Raw genomic sequence first — 19,551 nt, 5'->3', positions numbered from 1 at the left:
GCACTTATATACATACTTAATTCTCAATACATTGAACGATAGATACGTTATTGTAATCTAATATCATTAGCGTGCCATGCGTTTGACGGTTATATTATGTAAATTGTACGTAAAACATTTCACCGTGGCACAGTTCGCCGCGAGCTCTCTTATCGGAAAGAGATAACCGTATACTACACGGTCTCCAATTTTATTAGATTTAATATGAACGTTAATTCAATTTTCATAGCTGATTTTAGCAAAATTCATGAATTCAAGAATGAAAACCTAACATAACAAAAATAATCCAGTAAATCGGCTATTTTTAAAATGTGTTTGTTGCTGGCTTCCTGTAAAGTGTAAACTGACAAGAACAGTGTTTTATTTAGACATGAACTAGGGGCTGCAGGTTATATGAAAGTATGGCGAAGCAGGCAGGTATGGTGAGGTAGGCTGATAATCAAGTTGCGGCAAAATTTTCACGTTAACATTATATTATATCGGTACGTTATAATGACAAAAGTAAATCCTCCATGACGCCCTGCATTTTTTTACGCATCGCTATTTCTCGTAAGTTGTCGGCTATTGTTGGCCTGCTTCATTCAGTTGTGTGAGAAAGCCGATTCGTTTCCCTTCTTTTTATTTAATACCTCTATGGTAGGTACCATACGACCCAAAGAGGTTGGACGGTCCTTAATATATTTCCGATACAAGTACAACAAAAAACATACGTTTAAGCACATATTTTCAGATAATCACAAAATTTCAATGTTCCTGGACCAATTGTAATAAAATAAGTACAAAATTAAATGGTGTTTTAAATAAAAATACTGGACTTCAAACGTTGCAGAATATTGTTGTTTTGAAAAATCCATCAGATGCCTCAGATGTTTCATTTTTTTGTACTTTAAAAATAGTTTCATTTACATACGAGTACTCAATAATAACATCTGTAAAAGTGGAAAGACGTTTTTCCATGTATAAAAATTTGCTAAGATGAAAAATCGTCAATGATTCACTTTCGAAAATTTGAAGCATTATTGTATTATTTATTGTAATAAAGCGTTTTCTGCTTGTGAATAAATAATAAATTAAACTGTTGAAATGTATATGATTTTTTGCACATAATTATGAAATTTTAATAACTTATTTTCCAATTATATCTACATATATTAGGTTAGCACCTAAAAATCCTAAGCCTATGTATAATTAACCAGATACCAGTGTCTGATGAATTACTGAGTAAATGATTGAAATAGGTACAATTTTTCACTGTAACTATATATTTTTTTATTATTTATTCAGAACGTAATATGCGCTAATCATAGCCAACGTGGTGTATCGTAGTTACAATGTACATTTTTTGTCGAGCAATGACTTTATTTTTATATTAAGTAATATTAACTTTTCGACAAAATAATCCCACGGCGGATAGGAAGTTTCCCACGGTGTGGTAACATTGTGCCAGTGCCGGCGGCCTGGCGAGCGGTTCGGTCGCGTGGCCTGCGACACTTCCTTCACTGCATTGCGGCATTTCCTAGCCGCGGACATCACTATTTTGATTATTTCGTTCGTAGAAAAAGTAAATTTCACGTGTTTCGCGAAGCACGGGCGATTGCGATCGGCGTGACATGCCGCCCAGAAATGCACACTATAACTTCATTCGCAGTGCTAAGTTGCCGTTATCTTGCTCGGACCCGTACCTACTCTGTTTCAATTCTAGAAGTGTTCCCGGTGTACTGTTAACTGTCAAGTGTTGTGTATTTTAAAAATAGTTACATGACGTATTGTATCGAATTATTTTTATTATCATTATGGTGCAGTGTGGGTGTTACGTTGTGTTGTCTCGCGTGATTGGCTGTGTGTGTGCGCCAGAAGTAAATACATAATATTTTACAAAGAGTAGGTAATCGACGAAAAGGGAAAGTTATTTTTATAAAAAAAAATCGTAGCTTTAATTAGTGTTCGTTTTGAGCTGATAACGTGTGTACAATTACAGTAGGTAGTTAGTTATATTGTCAAAATATTAAATGAAATGCCAACTAAATATAACTAAAGTTGAAAATAATACATTATGATATTTAAAAATGGGTACAGTTCGGTTATGAGGAATACAGCGGCAAACACATTTTGAAAATAGCCGATATACTGGATTATTTGTTAGGTTGTTCTAACCAAACCTAACCTAACCCAAACTAATAAATAATCCAGTATATTGGGTATTTTCAAAATGTGTTTTTCGCTGTATTCCTCATAACCGAACTGTACCAAACAATGTTCTGTTCAAGTATAATAATAGCTACCGAATGACCATATCAGATGTATAAAAATAATACTTACCAAGCATTAGTCGTATTGGATCTGTATCATTTAAAATTAATCATAATCATTGTGCCCAAAATGAAATGTCACACTTAAAATAAATACGACCATTTCTTGAACAAATATAATTATGTAGGTCTTATTTAATGAACTGTAGAATCAAAGTAAAATTGTTAATAATTATATAGGTCAGGCTAAGTAAACTTAAGGAGTTAATTGATTTTCGCTAAATTTAATCAAATTAATGTTAGCGAATGTCAACGCGGTTGTTATCATAGTAACCGAGTTTTGTTTGGCTTCGGACACCCATCGACAATAATAAAATTCACTTCACAGTGTTCGTCGTTCGCTGGCAAAGGGTAAACACACCCGAATGTAGCTGAAAGCGATCAAAGGGTTCGACTTACCTACCAACTTTTCATCAAAGCGTTCATAGCTATGATAATAACGGCATCAGAAAATCTTTTCATGGGGTAGACTGCGTATGAATGCAAACTCTTTCTTTTGTATGTTTTGAAAGGGTCATATAGATTGCACTTTATGCTTACAAAAAATAATTGAAGCGAACGTACATATCGCGCACTGAGATCTATAGGGTCGTAACTAGGGAATCCAATCCCTAGCCAAATTTTTGATCCCGGGATTTCGGGATTACAATTTGACGATCCCGGGATTCATAGGTATCGATAATAGTTCGGGATCCCGGGATTGGAATCCCTAGTCGTAACTCCAAATAACATGATCTTGAGTAATTTGAGTTAGAATGTTAAATAATTAACTACAATTTAATTAATTGCAGTAGACTGCTGAAAATTGTACCACGTTAGAATAATGTTGTGTACTTTATCCTATTGTAGTTAAATATATAAATATATTTTTTTAAATTATATTGTGGATTTTTGCAGTTGCGGCCATATAGTTTGAAAATTAACGCACAAACTTCCAATAAACTTGCTGATGCGGCTTCATAGTTTTAATAGAAAAAAACAAAATGCACCTTTTTCATATATAACATTTTATTAAAATTAGTGTTTTGTATAAGAATTGTTTTATTATAGAAATAAAAAAAATCAATAAAAATAATATAAAACATAGAGAAATGAAAAAGAACAATAAAAATAACTTAATCGTCAGTAGGATACGAAATATAATTTATTTCAATGTCGGAACATTATTAAAAAAAAATATATGTGCGTATGTACTTACTCGATCAGAATGCAAATCATCTGCAAATACGGCGGTCTAGCACAATAAATATTGTACCAAAGATGAAAATATATTTTTTAGGCAAAAAAGCCTAATGTAAGATAATGTCGTAAATAGCTCTAAATTAAAATTTTAAATATAAAATAATCATATGGCCACGATTGTGTAGGAGGCCACTGTTTCCAAGTAGCATCTAATGCAGGGGGAGGCAAACTTTTTGGATGGAGGGCCAAATTCAAGAATTCAAAATGAGCGGCGGGCCGCAAGTAAAATACCATTTTTAGATATACACTATTTATTATCACGAAAAATAAATATTTCAAAAAAATTAATGAGAAGAATGAAACTGTTGTACATTTTTTTAAATTCAAGTGTTAATTTTGTAGTTGATATTCTCAAAACTGCTTGTAAATGGGCATCGGAGATATTTGATCGTAAAGAATTTTTATTGAGGTTCATGATCGAAAATGTTTGTTCACATATAAATTGATCCAATAATAACGAACATTTTTCTTGTATAATCTTTAAGTTGGTCGAATTTGTCTGAATTAAGGGCATTGTAAAATTTGGAGATTTCTTCACGACGATGCAATTCTCTTAAATCAGTGTCACACTGCAGATCAATAATCTCAAGTTGTAGCTCTATCGGTACACTATCAATATCTATTGAAATCGATGTTCAACGTAGAAAATAGTGGTTACATAATGTGAGACAAGACGCAAGGAAGACGTACTGAGATAATACATTTACGAAACAACAAATTCTTCAAATTTTAATCTATTGTCAATATTTTTTTAGAAATCATAAAAAAAGTTATTCGTAATCAGAAGTACAATTAATGATCGCGGGCCGCAAAAAAATACCCGGCGGGCCACATGCGGCCCGCGGGCCGCAGTTTGCCCTCCCCTGATCTAATGCCATATAGCATTAAAAATAGTTTTTTTTATCGAACTGCATTCATAAGTAATTTTTGGGTGTTTTTGCAGTTACGACCCTATAGATCTCAGTGTGCGATATTATTATAATATCTAGTTACTAGTAAAAGTAAAACATGGTTAGATAAAACTTACCTCACACAAAAATATCATCTACATTCTACATTGTTATAAAACAGGTTAATTTAATATAATATTTTATCATCATCATCAGCCTGAATCTATCCACTGCTGGATGTAGGCCTCTGCAAGCTGATTCCACTTCTCTCGGTCCTGTGCATTGCGTTGCCACGTACATACTTCCGCAGAATTTAACCATTGCATCGATCCAGCGGCCTCTAGGTCTACCTTGCGGACGTTTTGTGCCTCATGGGTACTACTGGATGACTAGATTTATCCAGCAATTGTCCCTTCTTCGAGCTATATGTCCAGCCCATTTCCATTTGAGGTTTTTAGCGAAGTCTATTACATCGCAAACCCTCGCAAAAATTATTTTATATCATAGTCTATTTCTAAATTGCAAATTAATGTGATATTTTAAAAGACAAGTCACATTTTTTTGCTCCACGTCAACATCATGCGGTTAGGGTTGGATCATCTTAATTTTAACTTAGCTTTTAAAAGGACGTATGGTTATTGGCAAAGATGTCGACGAACCCTAAAATGCTCAAGAAAATTTGATTTCTCAGTTATATTGACCGAAAGAGCTAGAAGAGCGCTCTTAATTTTGAATTTTGAAACTCATATTCTTGATTTAGTGGATTCTCGAAACTCAAGAAATAAAAAAAAAATGAGAAATCTCTACATCCATTTCATTGGGATGAGAGGTAGATACTAGAATTAGATGAGAAGTCCCTCCACCGCTTTGAAGTTTGGTAGTCGTACCCTATGTTTGAATATAACTTTTGTAATAACATTTAGTTCCTGGCTCATTTTGACACAAGAGTTGCTCTCTGAAGCATGCATCCATATAACTTCGGGTGCTTTGTTTTTATCTAATGCTCGCAGACCTGCCTTGCGTCCTGACATTGACTGTCGTCAGTCAGTACAGAGTTCACTGGCATTTATGTCATTTTTTGTCCATTTCCAGGAATGGGGTTGCAACATATCGATCATAATAATATGCAATGAGCATCTTTAGCGACATATTATATTGCGTCGTCTGCTTGTATAGCGAATTTCGAAGTACGCAGTCGTAAAACTAACCGATCGCAAAGATATTCAGATTCTATGTATCATTAATTCTTCTTCCAACTGTATTACCAATGTTGCATAATATGATTCGTCGAGCATTATTTCAACCATGTCAATAGCTGCTAGCAAAACTAGTGTTTCTCGTATTGTATGTTGTTTTTTTTACATTTTGCGATTCTGTAGGTAACTTGGTACGATGCTAGCAATTGTAGTAATGCGTTTGATTGATTGAACAGAAACTTCTGGTTTATTTGTTTGAACGTTCGCTTTTGTTTATTAAACTCATCTAATTTTGTTTAAAAACATTCTATAGACTTACCGATGTATTCAGAATGCATAGTTAGTTGCAAGGTGCTGTTTTAATTTACATGGTTTTATATTATTATCTCCGTCGAAATGTACAAACCAGATACATTAGTTTTTCCAACACATTTACCATAACACTTATGAATCCTAAGTAATAATAAATAGGATTAATCGTATTTTCTTATGTTGGGGATTTTACTTCCTTGTTTTCTGTTGCTTGTTTTATTTCCATTGCCTTTACTTGTATCAGCGTCAGTATATTCATTATTAGTTGAGTTTCTATTGTAACCAACCAGCCAAAAATTTATCCATTCCACCCACGATGGCCGCGCGGCTTGAGCATCGGGCTATAGTGTTGTGGGTCCCAGGTTAGAATCCTGGGTCTGGCGAGTACTCAATATTGTTTTTCAATTTGTGTATGAGTCAGAGTATGGGCTTAATAGGTTGAGTAGGTGGCTGACATCCATTTCTAGTAAAAACAAAACCTGTTAATATAAACCTCCACTCCGAGGAGGCCCATATTAAGATCTTATTAGGATCGGAAATCGTCGAAAAAAAATTAATATTAGGAATAAATTTATATTTAACCGGTTGATGTTTGGCCACGAGTGATGTTTGAGGTTATTATTTTGATGGTGACTGCAGCCAGCGATATTATGAACTCTATACTTAGTTGAATAGGTAATAATAACGTGCGTTTTAGCATAAAATTTCAGTATAATATGGCAAATTTATTACTCGAAGCGATAACCAATGAATAAAGGCGTAAAGGTTTAACTTTTCGCGCCCCCCTTTGATCTTAGTCAGTTTTTCAGCGTCAGTTTGGAAACAGCTGCCATTGGCGATTTGCGGCCGCGGCTGTTCTGGAACTGTTTGCAATACAGTAACGAACAATACCACTACAACTACAAGCCAATTTTTTCGTTGGTACCCATTGTGCCACTGTTTAATGCTTCAGCCACATAGGTAGGTGCTTTGCTAGTCCTGAGCTAGATGTTATGCTTGTCTACTAAAAACACTACTGCCCCATTACACGCTACGTGGTTAAGTACAAATTCATTTGAAATTTGGGAGCGCTCAAGTCAACAACGATATGTCACTCTCAAAACCAACCAGAAAGTTACTTCTCACAGAGAATTTAAGTTTAAAATTCCGAAAGTCGCAAATTCGAACTTGTTGGGTGCATAATGTCAATTCATTCCATGCGTCATTATTCATACCCTGAAAATATACGGTGTTTGACGTTTGTCATACTGAAGAAACATCCGCCATCTTGCAAAATCACTAGGTGACATAATAAAAATAACTAACACGTTTGTTCGCCGGGAGACTCACGAGGTGACACATAATCACGTAGCGAGGCGCGAAGCGTGCAGTGTGGCCATTGCGATAGAATAGTGTGCGTTCTTTCGCTAGGATATGTCACCTTGTATGTAGCCACCAAGCAAGGCACCTGCCTATGTGGCATTAGCCTAATGATTTATTTACCTTTAGGTACCTACCTACACGGCAAGGGCATTTTTGGCCCGTCTCTTGATCTGCGTTCTATTGGCTTGCTCGACATAATTCTTTTTGTCACAGTTCAATGTTGTTCATATGGTGCATATAATTTAGCCAGTATTCACATTATATTAATTGATTGAATTGAAATGCAATCTTCGCACAGACTGTAGAGCCCTGTATTGTATCTTCTTCAAATCTTGACATTCCCAGGGCTCAAAAACTATAGCGCCCACGTCACTTATTTGCGCAAAGGAATAAGACCGGTGCGCGTTATATTTGGTTTGGTGAGTTGTATTCCGACACATGTCCGATCCTAATAAGATCATAATAAATGGTCCTCCACATAGTGGAGGTTTGTATTAACAGATTTTGTTTTTACGAGAATTGGATGTCAGCCACTTTGCTCAACCCTTTGCAACCAAATTAAACACCAATATGTGTATTCGCCAGACCCAGGATTTGAACCTGGGACCCACGAAGCTATAGGCTGATTCTTAAGGGTTATATTAGTATAGTATCCTCCACGTAACTTTGCAATTGTACACAGTGACAAGATTTGTGTGTAATACGCACTGCGTATTCGTGTATTAGTAAATGCCAAATGTGAAGGGTGGTCTATCTACTAACTATTTGGATAATTTTGACTATTTGGCAAAGGGTGGTGGTAGGCTGTTGAGTTCAGCCATAAATAGTGCACACTAAACTTTGTCAGTCGTACGTATTCGTTTTCATTGAAATAAAACTACAATTTACCGATGGTGTTGGTTATTTTTTAAAAATCAATTAAACCCTGCGAAACCAACCATTATAAATAATATCAAGTCTAAAAACAATCGTCTATCTAAAATTACGCAATTAAATCATACATAACTTTGGATATTTTATAGATAGAATAATATTTTTTTATCTATTATGGTTTAGTTCAGGCAGGGCTTCATGAATTAAAAAAATGAACGAACAATGTGTGTAATATTTATTCTTAATCCAACGAAAACAAATAAGTATGAATGAAAAAGTGTGCAAATTTTTGTTGTATCGCCCAAAGTGTACCAAAACTATTATGGTTTGGTACACCATCTGTCAATTATAGTCTTAGTTCAATAAAAACAAATACGTATGACTAATAAAGTTTAATTTGCACTATTTATGGCACAGCCTACTTCCACCGTTTGCTACTGCTACACACTTATATTAGGAAAATCGTTAAAAATAATGCCGTGTACGTCGATATAGGGATCAATAGATCGAACGGTGCAAACCCGATTAAAACCCTCTGGCTTAGACGAACCGGTTATGTAGGTAATCTTGTTGTATATAATTACCGGAGAATTAAAATAATTAGTCAAATAGTATCTATGTATACTTACGCCCTGTTGGTGTTTTGTGCTCAATGGCGTAACTGCATCGTAAATTTTTGGGCACATGATCTGAAAATAAAATGAAATTTAATAAATAATAGCAATTTCACAAAGCTTATTCAAATTATAAAATTACAATAATCCACGCTTACGTTTTTAATCCCTCGAGTATCTCTCGGTACCATTAATAAATACTAAAATTTAAATCAATAATAAAAATAAATTTATTGATATGTAGGTACCTACCTCCTAAAGTCCTTGTGAAAACATTGACAGAGGTATTGTATAGTGTTCATCAATACTCTTCGACCATGTTTATTGGCTAGGGGTGAAGAAGAAAGGGGTGACGATCAGATCCAATATGATTGACAAAGTAGTTGTGAATTATTGTGATATAAGTATTTACCACCATAAACCAACGGATTATTTGATGTTACGTGACAATACGTTGACGTTATAACCATGGTAATAAATCGATAAATTTTATAATATTAAGAGTACACGCCTTAGAGTAATAATATAAAGAGAGTGAGTATTGTTCGTCAAAATTGTGTTTTTCTTCCATATGACTTACAGTAGAACCTCAGTTTTATTATTATTAACTTAACTATGAAATTGTTGTTTAATTTAATAAAACGCATTTTTTTGTATTACTTATTGCAGTTTTAATCAATAAATTAGGACCGGTTTCGTCCGCCTCAGAGGGACATTTAACTGTCAACTTCAGTTGAAAATGTCCCTCTGAGGCGGACGAAACCCGTCCTAATTTATTGATTAAAAGTGGAATAAGTACTACAAAAAAATGCGTTTTTATTCAATTAAACAATACAATGCAGTTCCACCATGAATTGACAGTTAACAAAATAAAAGAAATTAACTATGAAACGTTATACCATCATGTTGCTCTCAGTACTGTTATCAAATTTAAACACAATTTAGTTAACCATATTTTCTACTAAATCAACTAAAAAGAATTACCACTATCTTTATATTTAACACAAAAATATTAAGTTTTAGCAACACATGCTCGCACTTTTAAAAATACTGCAGTTATCCGAATCAATATTTACCGGCGACGTGTACAAACAATATTTAATTCAGCCGTATAAATTATATCTTTCTTTAACGCATATCGCGGAAATATAAGCTTACCGAATGCTTTCTCACTCGCACTTATGTTTCGTTTTTGTTCAGGCCTTGGTACATACATACAGGGAAGAAATATGCATTTTAATATTTATTCCAAAAAATTAACAAGAAAAATTCTCGGAAAAGAAATCGTTACAATCAGTAGGTGTATTAGTATGAAAGTGACGATACAACAATACATTTAATTAATTTTTTCAAAAAAATTGGTTGCCGAAAACAGTAAAAACATAATATACGTATTCTTCCTTGTCATAATGTACCTTCCTATATATTAAAAAAATCATACCGCGGGAAAACATAATTGAAGACTCAAGTGGATGAAGGTGGTATGTTACATTTTATGACAAAGTCCTTTTATTGCGTGGGTGAAGGTGTTATGTACCCATCTTTCATATGGATGTATCAAACACATTGATGATCAAACATCTAAAAATGTTCATTGGTCTGGCATTACGGCAAGGAATGAAGGGACTATGTTACTTTATTTTTTTTAGTTTTAGTTTTATTTTGTTATTTTCTTTAGTGGACGAAGGTGGCATGTATACGTTTTTATGAATAAATTACATATTTGACGATTTTAAGAAACTATTTCTGATGTTAGTGTGATCCTTAGTTACCATTTGAATACATCACTAGTTAAATTATCCGCAACTGAAAAAAATACATCAAAAAAACTTTGACCTCAATTTACTCAAAATTTTGATTTTGTGACATAACTCCTTCACCCACTTGTGTCTTCAATTATGTAATGTATGACCATATTTGGAAATAGTGTTTACTGTTTCATCGGAAGTAGCGACACGTGGTCCTGTGACATGTTGTTTTTATGAAATAATTTATACGATGCAGAACTGTTCAAACTATATTTAGTTTGATTGCAATGTTTCCAGCGGGTCTATTCTATACTTATCGACCGCTAAAGTGATAAAGTGATAAATATTATCAAACTTAGGGTAGGTTTGTATCGAAGTATTAGCACTTATTGTAACAATTACGATAAGATGTATGCAATTGTTGCAATAAGTGCTAAGTTTTAACAGCAGCGAGGGTGGCGCTGTTAAAATATAGCATTTATTGCAACAATTACAAACATATTATTGTAATTATTGTTACAATAAATGCTAATACTTTGATACCCTATGTTTGATAATATTTATCACTTGAGTGGTCGATACGTATAGAATAGACCCACATGTGTGGATATTAATTTGTGTAGCGGCAATAGTAGTTTATAAACCATTGTATAATTTCTAAAACTTACTTTCCTATTGTCTGATTTTTTATAATTTTCTTCAATAATTATATCTAGGTTTTTGCATACCTACCTAATTGGAATTTTATTCAATATTTTGTTCACTTTCAAAATTGATGGCACATTCATGTCTTCGCCGAAATCTTGATATTATGTACTAGGTATTTTATTAGTTTACCGATTTATTACCACAACTACCACAGGATAATATCATAAACGCACCTGGTTACAGCCGATGGTATGGACGTACTTTTAACATAGGATAGGTTGGATGATGTTAAAAATTGTGTAAAGTGGTGAATGTCAATCTTCCGCGGCAGCAGGGCCGGGGGTAGCGGGGGTACGTCGCGACGCGCCAGCAGCGAAGAGGCAGGCGAGCCTCCGCCTCTTCCTCCACCGCCCCCGGCCTCGTGGCACCGCGGCGCCGGTTCGCCTGCGACGGCCCGTCCTCACAGCTGGCACAACACACCCGACGCCCTCCGGAGACGCCAGCCGCACTCCCAACTACATCGATGTCAGTCTATCTTCATTCCACATCTTACTCTTGTACTCACCTTGTGTTTGATTGTTTCTCCACAATTTACTAGCGATGTCTTTATATACACAATTTATATTGTATACAGCACTAGGGATTGCAATACCGAATGAAAATGTCAATACCAGTTTTTCGGAGAATACAGAAAGTCTGCTGCAGCAGAAATTAAAATTATTTTATTTATTTATTGCATCAGTCGTATATCTCGCTGGAATGAACTTTTTTCAGCACTTAAGAGCCCACGTGCGCCACGTAGGTTAAAATGGTGTTTATGGTATTTTCAGAGCATAATCCTGGACATTCCTTAAACGTTGTAGATAATCTATCTATATAATTTTGAAGCCTATCCTTTATATTTATTTTAAATATTTGATGACTGCATAAATTATTTTTATTACATTAAATAGTATTCTTTTAAACCTCTCGATCTAACATTTTAGAATATAGTCATATTTCAGTACATCCATGGATCCATGTGCAGTGGTGTTAAGATTTTTTATATTTATTAATTTTTAAACGTATTTAACATTATATAGTGAAATATTTACGATAAAAAAATATATTTTATAATCTCTGTGATCCCAAATTTGACAAGAATTAGGCATTTTATTATTAAAAAAATGGGCACGATTAACACATTTGAAGATAATTCTAAAGATACTGATTATAAGCTATGTCTTTGACCATTCAAATGTGATAAACATCCTACGAATAATGATTGTTTTATAATAATTATAGACCTAATAATAAGGTAGTTTTTTTTTTTTTTTGAAATACGCCATTTTTGCGAATTACATGATGCCGGTTGAAAGTGAAGAGCTTCTCAAGTCAGTCCGACTCTCAGTTGGACCGGTCGGCCATTGCGACCTGGTATCTACGAGGAAAATTTCTCAGCCTTTAAAAAGTTAGCGGCATTTTACGGCGAGCGAGAAGGTTTTTTTCTCATTGAGAATTGACCGTAACACCTACGTTATATCGAAGTAGGATCACGCACACTCTAGTGCACGCCATCCAAGATCTAGCGAAGTTGCTCCTTGGGCACTTTCAGCACTAATTTGAAGAGCGCTTAACGTTCGTTACGCCATGTTATACGTCTGCATGACGGGTGTGCAGACGTAGACGTGGCGGGTGGTGGAGGTAAAAGCAAGTAGTGAGAGAAAGCGAATATTTGAATCTTCGTACTTTAAACATATATTATTATCTACAGTACTTCTTACCATCACGCAGTAGGCTCTTTGCGCAGTAGGATAATATTTGACGATGAGTCCAATGGTTGCCCAAAAGATCAAAACTTATAATTTTCACGACTAATGAGAAATTGAGAATTTATTTGTGATTGTGAATGATATGTATTGTTGTTTAATTTGCAACGCTTCAGTTTCCTCAGCCAAATTGTAATACATTGATTCAAGTTGAAGAATGATAGTGGGAGAGTGTGGTGTATCACTGGCAGTTTTGACACTAGTTAGTAGATCACAGCCACAGAACAGGTAATAAATAGAATATCGATAGGCTATATTCAATACGCCCGCGTGTTGATGCAGTATTTTGAATGTGTGAGTGTCCTACGAAAAATGAAGCACGCATTATGCACGTGCAATAGTGTGTGTAATGCACCAACATTAAATGAGCGTAAATGCATAAACCGAGAGCAGTTTTCAGTATTCGAGGTAAAACGTATTCTTGGCATGTGTGTAAGTTTAGCCCGGGTTCTTCCTTCCTGGAGTCGGTTACCTGCTTCGCCTTACCCGTTATGAATTTCAGTTCCCATTATTGATGCCTGATTCCTGATCACAGCCTATTTAAAGTTGGCCTTGCGCGGAGTATGGTACCCAAACTCACGAATATATTCACAAGGCTACTTAAGAAATTATGAACTATAGGATACTCACCATGATTGAAGAACATTTATAATCACCATGACATGACATTACAAAACAGTTTTATATTTGCACTTTAGGCGGCCACAGACGTACAGTTTTCGTAGCAGTTTGAACATGGCACAGACAATAACTGTTCAATAACTGTACGTTAGTGGCCACACCACAGATCAGTTTAACTACCCCATTTAAATCTGTCGAACTGTCAACATACGTGCCCATATACGTACAGTTATTGTCTGTGGCAGAGCAAGTGTCAAAAACTATGGAGGTTAGGTTCGCAGAGATATTACACAGAGGTATTGTTTCAATTAGTTTTAGGTAGAGTATACTTGAACGATATTGATAGGTACACGAATAATTTTACTTTGAATTTATTATGGTTATAATTGTTTTTATTAGAAACAAATTGACATAAAATATACACCTAAGACGTTGGTAAAATAAATCATGATTTCGCTAGTGGATTGTGTATTTTATCGATTCACCGAAACAATATTATACACATTCGTGTAAATATAAAATATTATCTTTTCTTTTGAATAAATTATTCCCTTTAATGGACAGTATTAATTAAGTAAGAAAACGGTAATATTTATAAAGGTATTGATTTTATATATAATAAATTTAAACATGCCACAAAATTATATTTACATCAATCATCAGTATAATAATTAATTACTATGATATTATTAAAATATATACTTAAATTTTATTTAGATTTAGCGACATTGTCATTCACAATTAGGTATATTAATTTATGTTGTGAACGTCTTAAATTAATAATTTGTAATATTCACTACATACAATAAATAAAATTTGAGTACTCAGTTATTAGTCTATATTTTCACAATAACTTAATATTTATAATGCTCTCTAAAATTTTAACATTTATATTATATTGTATAAAATAATATGTTAACATAAATAACTATTACTTTGTTTTACTCTCGTAAAAATAAATAAAATATAATATTTGCGATCTCCGCGTACATAAAATTATTACATTTTTAATAATAAATGAATTTGTATTTTATAACAAGCAACCCCAGCCGCAGTTGTATCGCGCGGTATATTCTACTTTACGTTACCAACATCTAACGTCACCCGAGAACTTTCGGCTAGTTGAAATTCCAACAGTTTTACAAAAACACGGGAGTAGGGGGTCGCTGGCAGTTTGAACCTGGCACACATCTGGCAGGTCGAAAAGTGTCCGTCTATGGGCGCAGCAGATTATCTACCAACGATAACTGTATGGCCGCCATTACGTATTAACTGGCATGTTCAACCTGTAACGAAAACTGTACGTCTGTGGCCAGCATTTGACCACAGAGCGTTTATTACTGCGGATTGGATGGGTCGATATGTTATTTTTGATAATTTGAGTTCACACCATTTTTTTCTTTTTATCCATTCTTTTAAGGCTATACCTCAGTTGAGGCATGGTCTAAAAAGATCGTGGCTACGCGATGCAAGGATTGCTGGTCGCGGGTGCAAATGACGCATCCCGAACGAAATATAATTTGTCATATAAATCCAACATGCGTACATTTAACGCTTTCGCTGCTGAATAGATAATGAGATTTTAATTGCCCCCTTTAAAATGCACGTTAATTACATCGATCGGCCGCCTGGTCATTACGCACCGTGTGCGTCTTCCGCGTCCAAAGTATTAATGTTATGTTTATTGTTCTATTCGTAACAATAATAATATATTCATTGAAATGTTTTCTTTTTAAAGTAAATACTTAACGTTTTTAGTCATCTTTACACGATTTAAGAATTAATACCCCCGTCGCCGTCACGAAACAAATTAACGTATTCATACCTCGACGTTCGGTCTCCGAGTGCCAGCGAGTCCAAAATTTCGTCGCGTCTATAGTTGAAAATTATTTGCCGTTTCACTGATGTATCGCCTTAACGCAGCAACCGTTCTGTAAACAAATTAATGCTATAAAATATATCCGTCAATTTTTCGCGGCTATTTTTTCGTGAACTAGACTTTTTGTTTCTCAACCTTTTTACGCCTGAGGACCACTGAAAATAGGGGAAACGTTTTGAGGATCGCTAAAAAATATTATTTGTACCTATACCTACTTAGTTCGATCTGAATTTTCAGGCATTGCTAGGGCGGATAAAAAAGTAATAAATTAATGAAAAGATATTTGTGAAATTTTCAAATTCAAAATATAAAAATGTTATTTTGTTTATTTTTTAAATTTTGAATCGAGTATTTAGTGCACGTGGATTTATCTTCTGTCTTCCATGAAATGGTTATTAATCCATAGATTGCGGTGGAGATAACAGGCTGTTAACAATCGAGATAAATAGAGCACACTAAACTCTGTCAGTCGTACTTGTTAATTGTTTTCATTGAATCAAGGATACAATTTTCAGATGGTGCTGGTTAGTTTTTAAAATTGCATTAAACCAGTGACGTCCATAGGCAAAATGCCGCCCCTAGGCAGCGCCAAAAAGCCGCCCCATTTTTTATAAAGTATTTTTATCACCCTTTCATGACTCCAGTATCTAAGAAATGTGTTGTATTGATACATTAGTAACAAAATATACACCAATAAAGCAATACACAATTAAATTTAGATATAAAAAGCGAATAAATATAATTAAGTAAGACACTTACCCAAATCATCAAAGTCTGATGTCGTATTTGGTTGATATTTCTGACACATTTGGTTTGTACCATTTAGAAATACACAAATTTGTTATTTCCACACAATTTTTACAAAGCTATTATTGTAGGTAGGTACAACATGTAAATAAAATATTTTTAGCTATTTCTATAAGTAGGTATACCAAATTTCGATTTGCCGCCCTTCGAGTAACTGCCGGCCCCAAGCGACGCTCAATCTGTCTACCCCCACGGGAGGGACGTCACTGCAAACCCTACTTTAAGTTTGCTACTTAATTTACTACCATAATAGTTTTGGTATGCTATAGATAGGCGATCCGACAAAAATAGTGCACACATTTTCAGTCGTACTTATTTGTTTCCGTTGAATTAAGAATTAAGAACAAAGTTTAGTGTGCACTATTTATTTCTTATCTTAACAGCCTGCCTCCACCCTTCGCCACTAATAGATGTGATCCTTATTATCGCGCTAATTGTGATAAAAGCTTTGAATTATAGTCCTCAAATGTTGAACAACTACGTTAAAATTGTATTTCCGGTTTACATCACCAATTAAAAACAGTGGAAACATTTCTGTGTGTAAACCTCTTATACATGGCTATCCCAAAGAGCCAGCTTTTTTTTTTTAAAACGAATCTAGATATCTTATTTCTCAATGTAAAAATATTTGTGGAAAATATTAAGTTCATTACCTATTATATAAACATAAACACTTGTAGGTACACGGGTTTTGAAGGTTTTATTGGAATTTTTAGCATATGCATTCGGACGCCAAATATTCGCTGACTACCGGTTGAGAAACACTGATTGCAAGATTAAACGGTATTGTCGGCATAATTGTTGTACCTACTTATATAAACAAAAAACTGGATACCTATAAGATACCTACCACCTATATTGTTGGGGCGTTATTTATTCATTTGCTCTAATGATATAGAACACTAAACCTTATGAAATAGCATTACCTTCTGTGAGAAAGCAGAATACAGTGAAAATATTGCATGTCTTCCGTGTATTTAAATAGTATCCACATACCACATGAGAAGGTATGTCCCAGTACTATGGCATTATGTTTGTTACAATTAATTTTTATCTCTCTCGTAGGATCCAGTCCGTGTTCATTTAATTCAAAACAGTTAACACCACACTTCAGTGGCGAAGGGTGACTTTTGGTAAGAGGTAGGCTGTGGAGATATGATAAAAAGAGCACACTTGTCAGGTATACTTACGAGAATAGTACGATATTTACTACTAATGAATAGGCACACACTAATAAATGGTAACGACACACTAATTCAATGAAACTTCAAAAACTCATTGACGACATAAAAATGAGCGATGTGTTTAAATTACGTATTTTTCAAAACATGTATACCCATCAAAAATCATTAGATAAAATTTATTTTTATTTTTAAAAACAATCTATACTTACTTATTTATTAATATTCGATTAAACGCCGTTGAAATTATTTTTTTAATTATGTAAGTATTAATGATTTTGGACAAAGTGCGCAGTCGTGACAACAATATTATGCGCGAATGTTTTAGGCTCTGCGAAAGGAGCTTGCCTCATTTCGTACAAATCAGCAGACTTGCTGAGGTTACGAGACGTAAAGTCCATACAAAAAAAATTCAGAATTATTCCAAACATAATCGGAAATTTATTTACGTCGAGAAGTCGCCGCATTTATTATTTAATTTACGGCGCGGCGCGCTGTGGTTTTTTTAATACCTTTGCAGTTGTTTTGTAAACTGTGTAATACTGTAATACATTCCTACATATGCGATCTCGTTGGCAAAATAAATTATTTTTATATAACATAAAATAATGAAGTGATTAAGTATATAAATATGTCAATATGCAATTAAAAAATATTTTTCTTAAGAAGGTAGGCTTTAAATAATCACCTAGTATGGAGTCTTCGCCACTGCCACACTTGTTCCAAGTCTTCTGTTCCACGTGTAAATTAGTCGGAAGTACACGTGCGATAGTGTGAAAACTGTGCCTGACTAACTTGTGTACTAACCTCTTGCGTACTCGGCTCCTCGATTGAATAATTATGTAATCTTCACGTAATCTACCATCGAAAGTTGTGTTATTCGTCTTCCTTCCTTAATCTGCCGTCATCTTAGAATGTATTACTCTAAGCAACGCTTGACCTACCTACCGGCACGGTATGTCACTGCCAGGAGAGTTGGGTATTTTCCGAGAAAATCTCAATCCCGAGATTCGGGATTTCCCGAAATGATGAAATTTTGATTTCTCGAGATTCAGGATTTCCAGAAAAGAATTCTCGAGATATCGGGAAATTTAAAAAAACCGACAAATTCCAAAAAAATGTTTTTTTTTATTTATGTGTGAAGATGAACAAAATAGAAGTAAGAAAATAAACTGTCAATCGCTGTGTCTGACAATCGCGTACGATTTTGAGACACAAATGTTGCAAAAATTGCGCTAATTTTGAGTCGACGTTGGCTTAATTGTGTTAAATGCACCGATCAGTCTGAACGTTTTGTGTTTTCTATCCAATTTTTTTCGTATAAAAAATCGTTTATTCAATTAATATTTGATAATAAAGAAATCCCGAAATGTTAAAAATGTCTATTCTCGAGATTAGGGATGGAAAATTTGAAATTTTTTTCGAGAATTCCCGTCGGGAAATTCTCGAAAAAATTCCCGAAACCCAACTCTAACTGCCAGTAAGATTAGTATGCAATAACTAGTACGTACGTACGTATTAAAATATATATTAAGTAGGGAGGTACGTAAAACTGTTTTCAATGAAACTGAATTCGTCATTCTCTCCTTCTCATGTAGCAGTTGGAAAATTTTTCTTCCCAAGCAGAAATCGATTTAGTTCAATACACTATATCGTCGGTGTCTATACAGGAGGAGGGTTTTTAACTTTTGACATTTATTTGTTTTTTTACCTGTAGATGATTATAAATATTTAACAAATTTATAATAAAGCTTAGAAAGAATACTGTCATTATAATATGTATTATTATATAATATTTTAAAAGGCCTAATATGTCACATTTGCTTTTTATTTCGTAATTTTAATTAATTTAATTTTAGTCGATTATCGTTTTTAAGTACTTTCCTGTAGAGATAAAAATTCGCCGTTTTTACACAACAAAGCTAGTGGGGTACATATTGTATTTTCATTAAAATCTCGATTTCGCCAAAATGGTTGATTCGCCTTTTTTACAAAACACCGACGATATTATGTACCTACCTACTGCGGTATCTAAACCTAAAAAAGCCCTACTTTCCAAAT

General features: G+C 34.2%; 1 protein-coding gene across 2 annotated transcripts in view; it reads left to right on the top strand.

The window, feature by feature from the left end:
- Positions 1 to 19,551, top strand: part of trio (trio Rho guanine nucleotide exchange factor) — a 627,840-nt gene that overhangs the window by 30,979 nt on the left and 577,310 nt on the right. The window contains exons 1-2 of one of the 2 annotated variants that reach the window (XM_085940792.1): positions 1,446 to 1,881; positions 11,367 to 11,719. The exons of the other annotated variant lie outside the window; for it this stretch is intronic. Of the exons in view, the coding sequence (XP_085796918.1) occupies positions 11,506 to 11,719 (214 nt within the window). The 5' untranslated portion in view covers positions 1,446 to 1,881; positions 11,367 to 11,505. Of the gene's footprint in view, positions 1 to 1,445; positions 1,882 to 11,366; positions 11,720 to 19,551 lie in introns of those variants that run through there. 2 annotated transcript variants of the gene reach the window in all.

The sequence above is a fragment of the Rhyacophila brunnea genome, unplaced genomic scaffold (genome assembly GCF_057557595.1).
Source record: "Rhyacophila brunnea isolate RB1 unplaced genomic scaffold, BYU_Rbru_1.0 scaffold_1, whole genome shotgun sequence".
Taxonomy (NCBI): domain Eukaryota; kingdom Metazoa; phylum Arthropoda; class Insecta; order Trichoptera; family Rhyacophilidae; genus Rhyacophila; species Rhyacophila brunnea.
The sequence above is the reverse complement of the archived record's forward strand: the minus strand, read 5'-3'. Positions and strand labels throughout refer to the sequence as shown.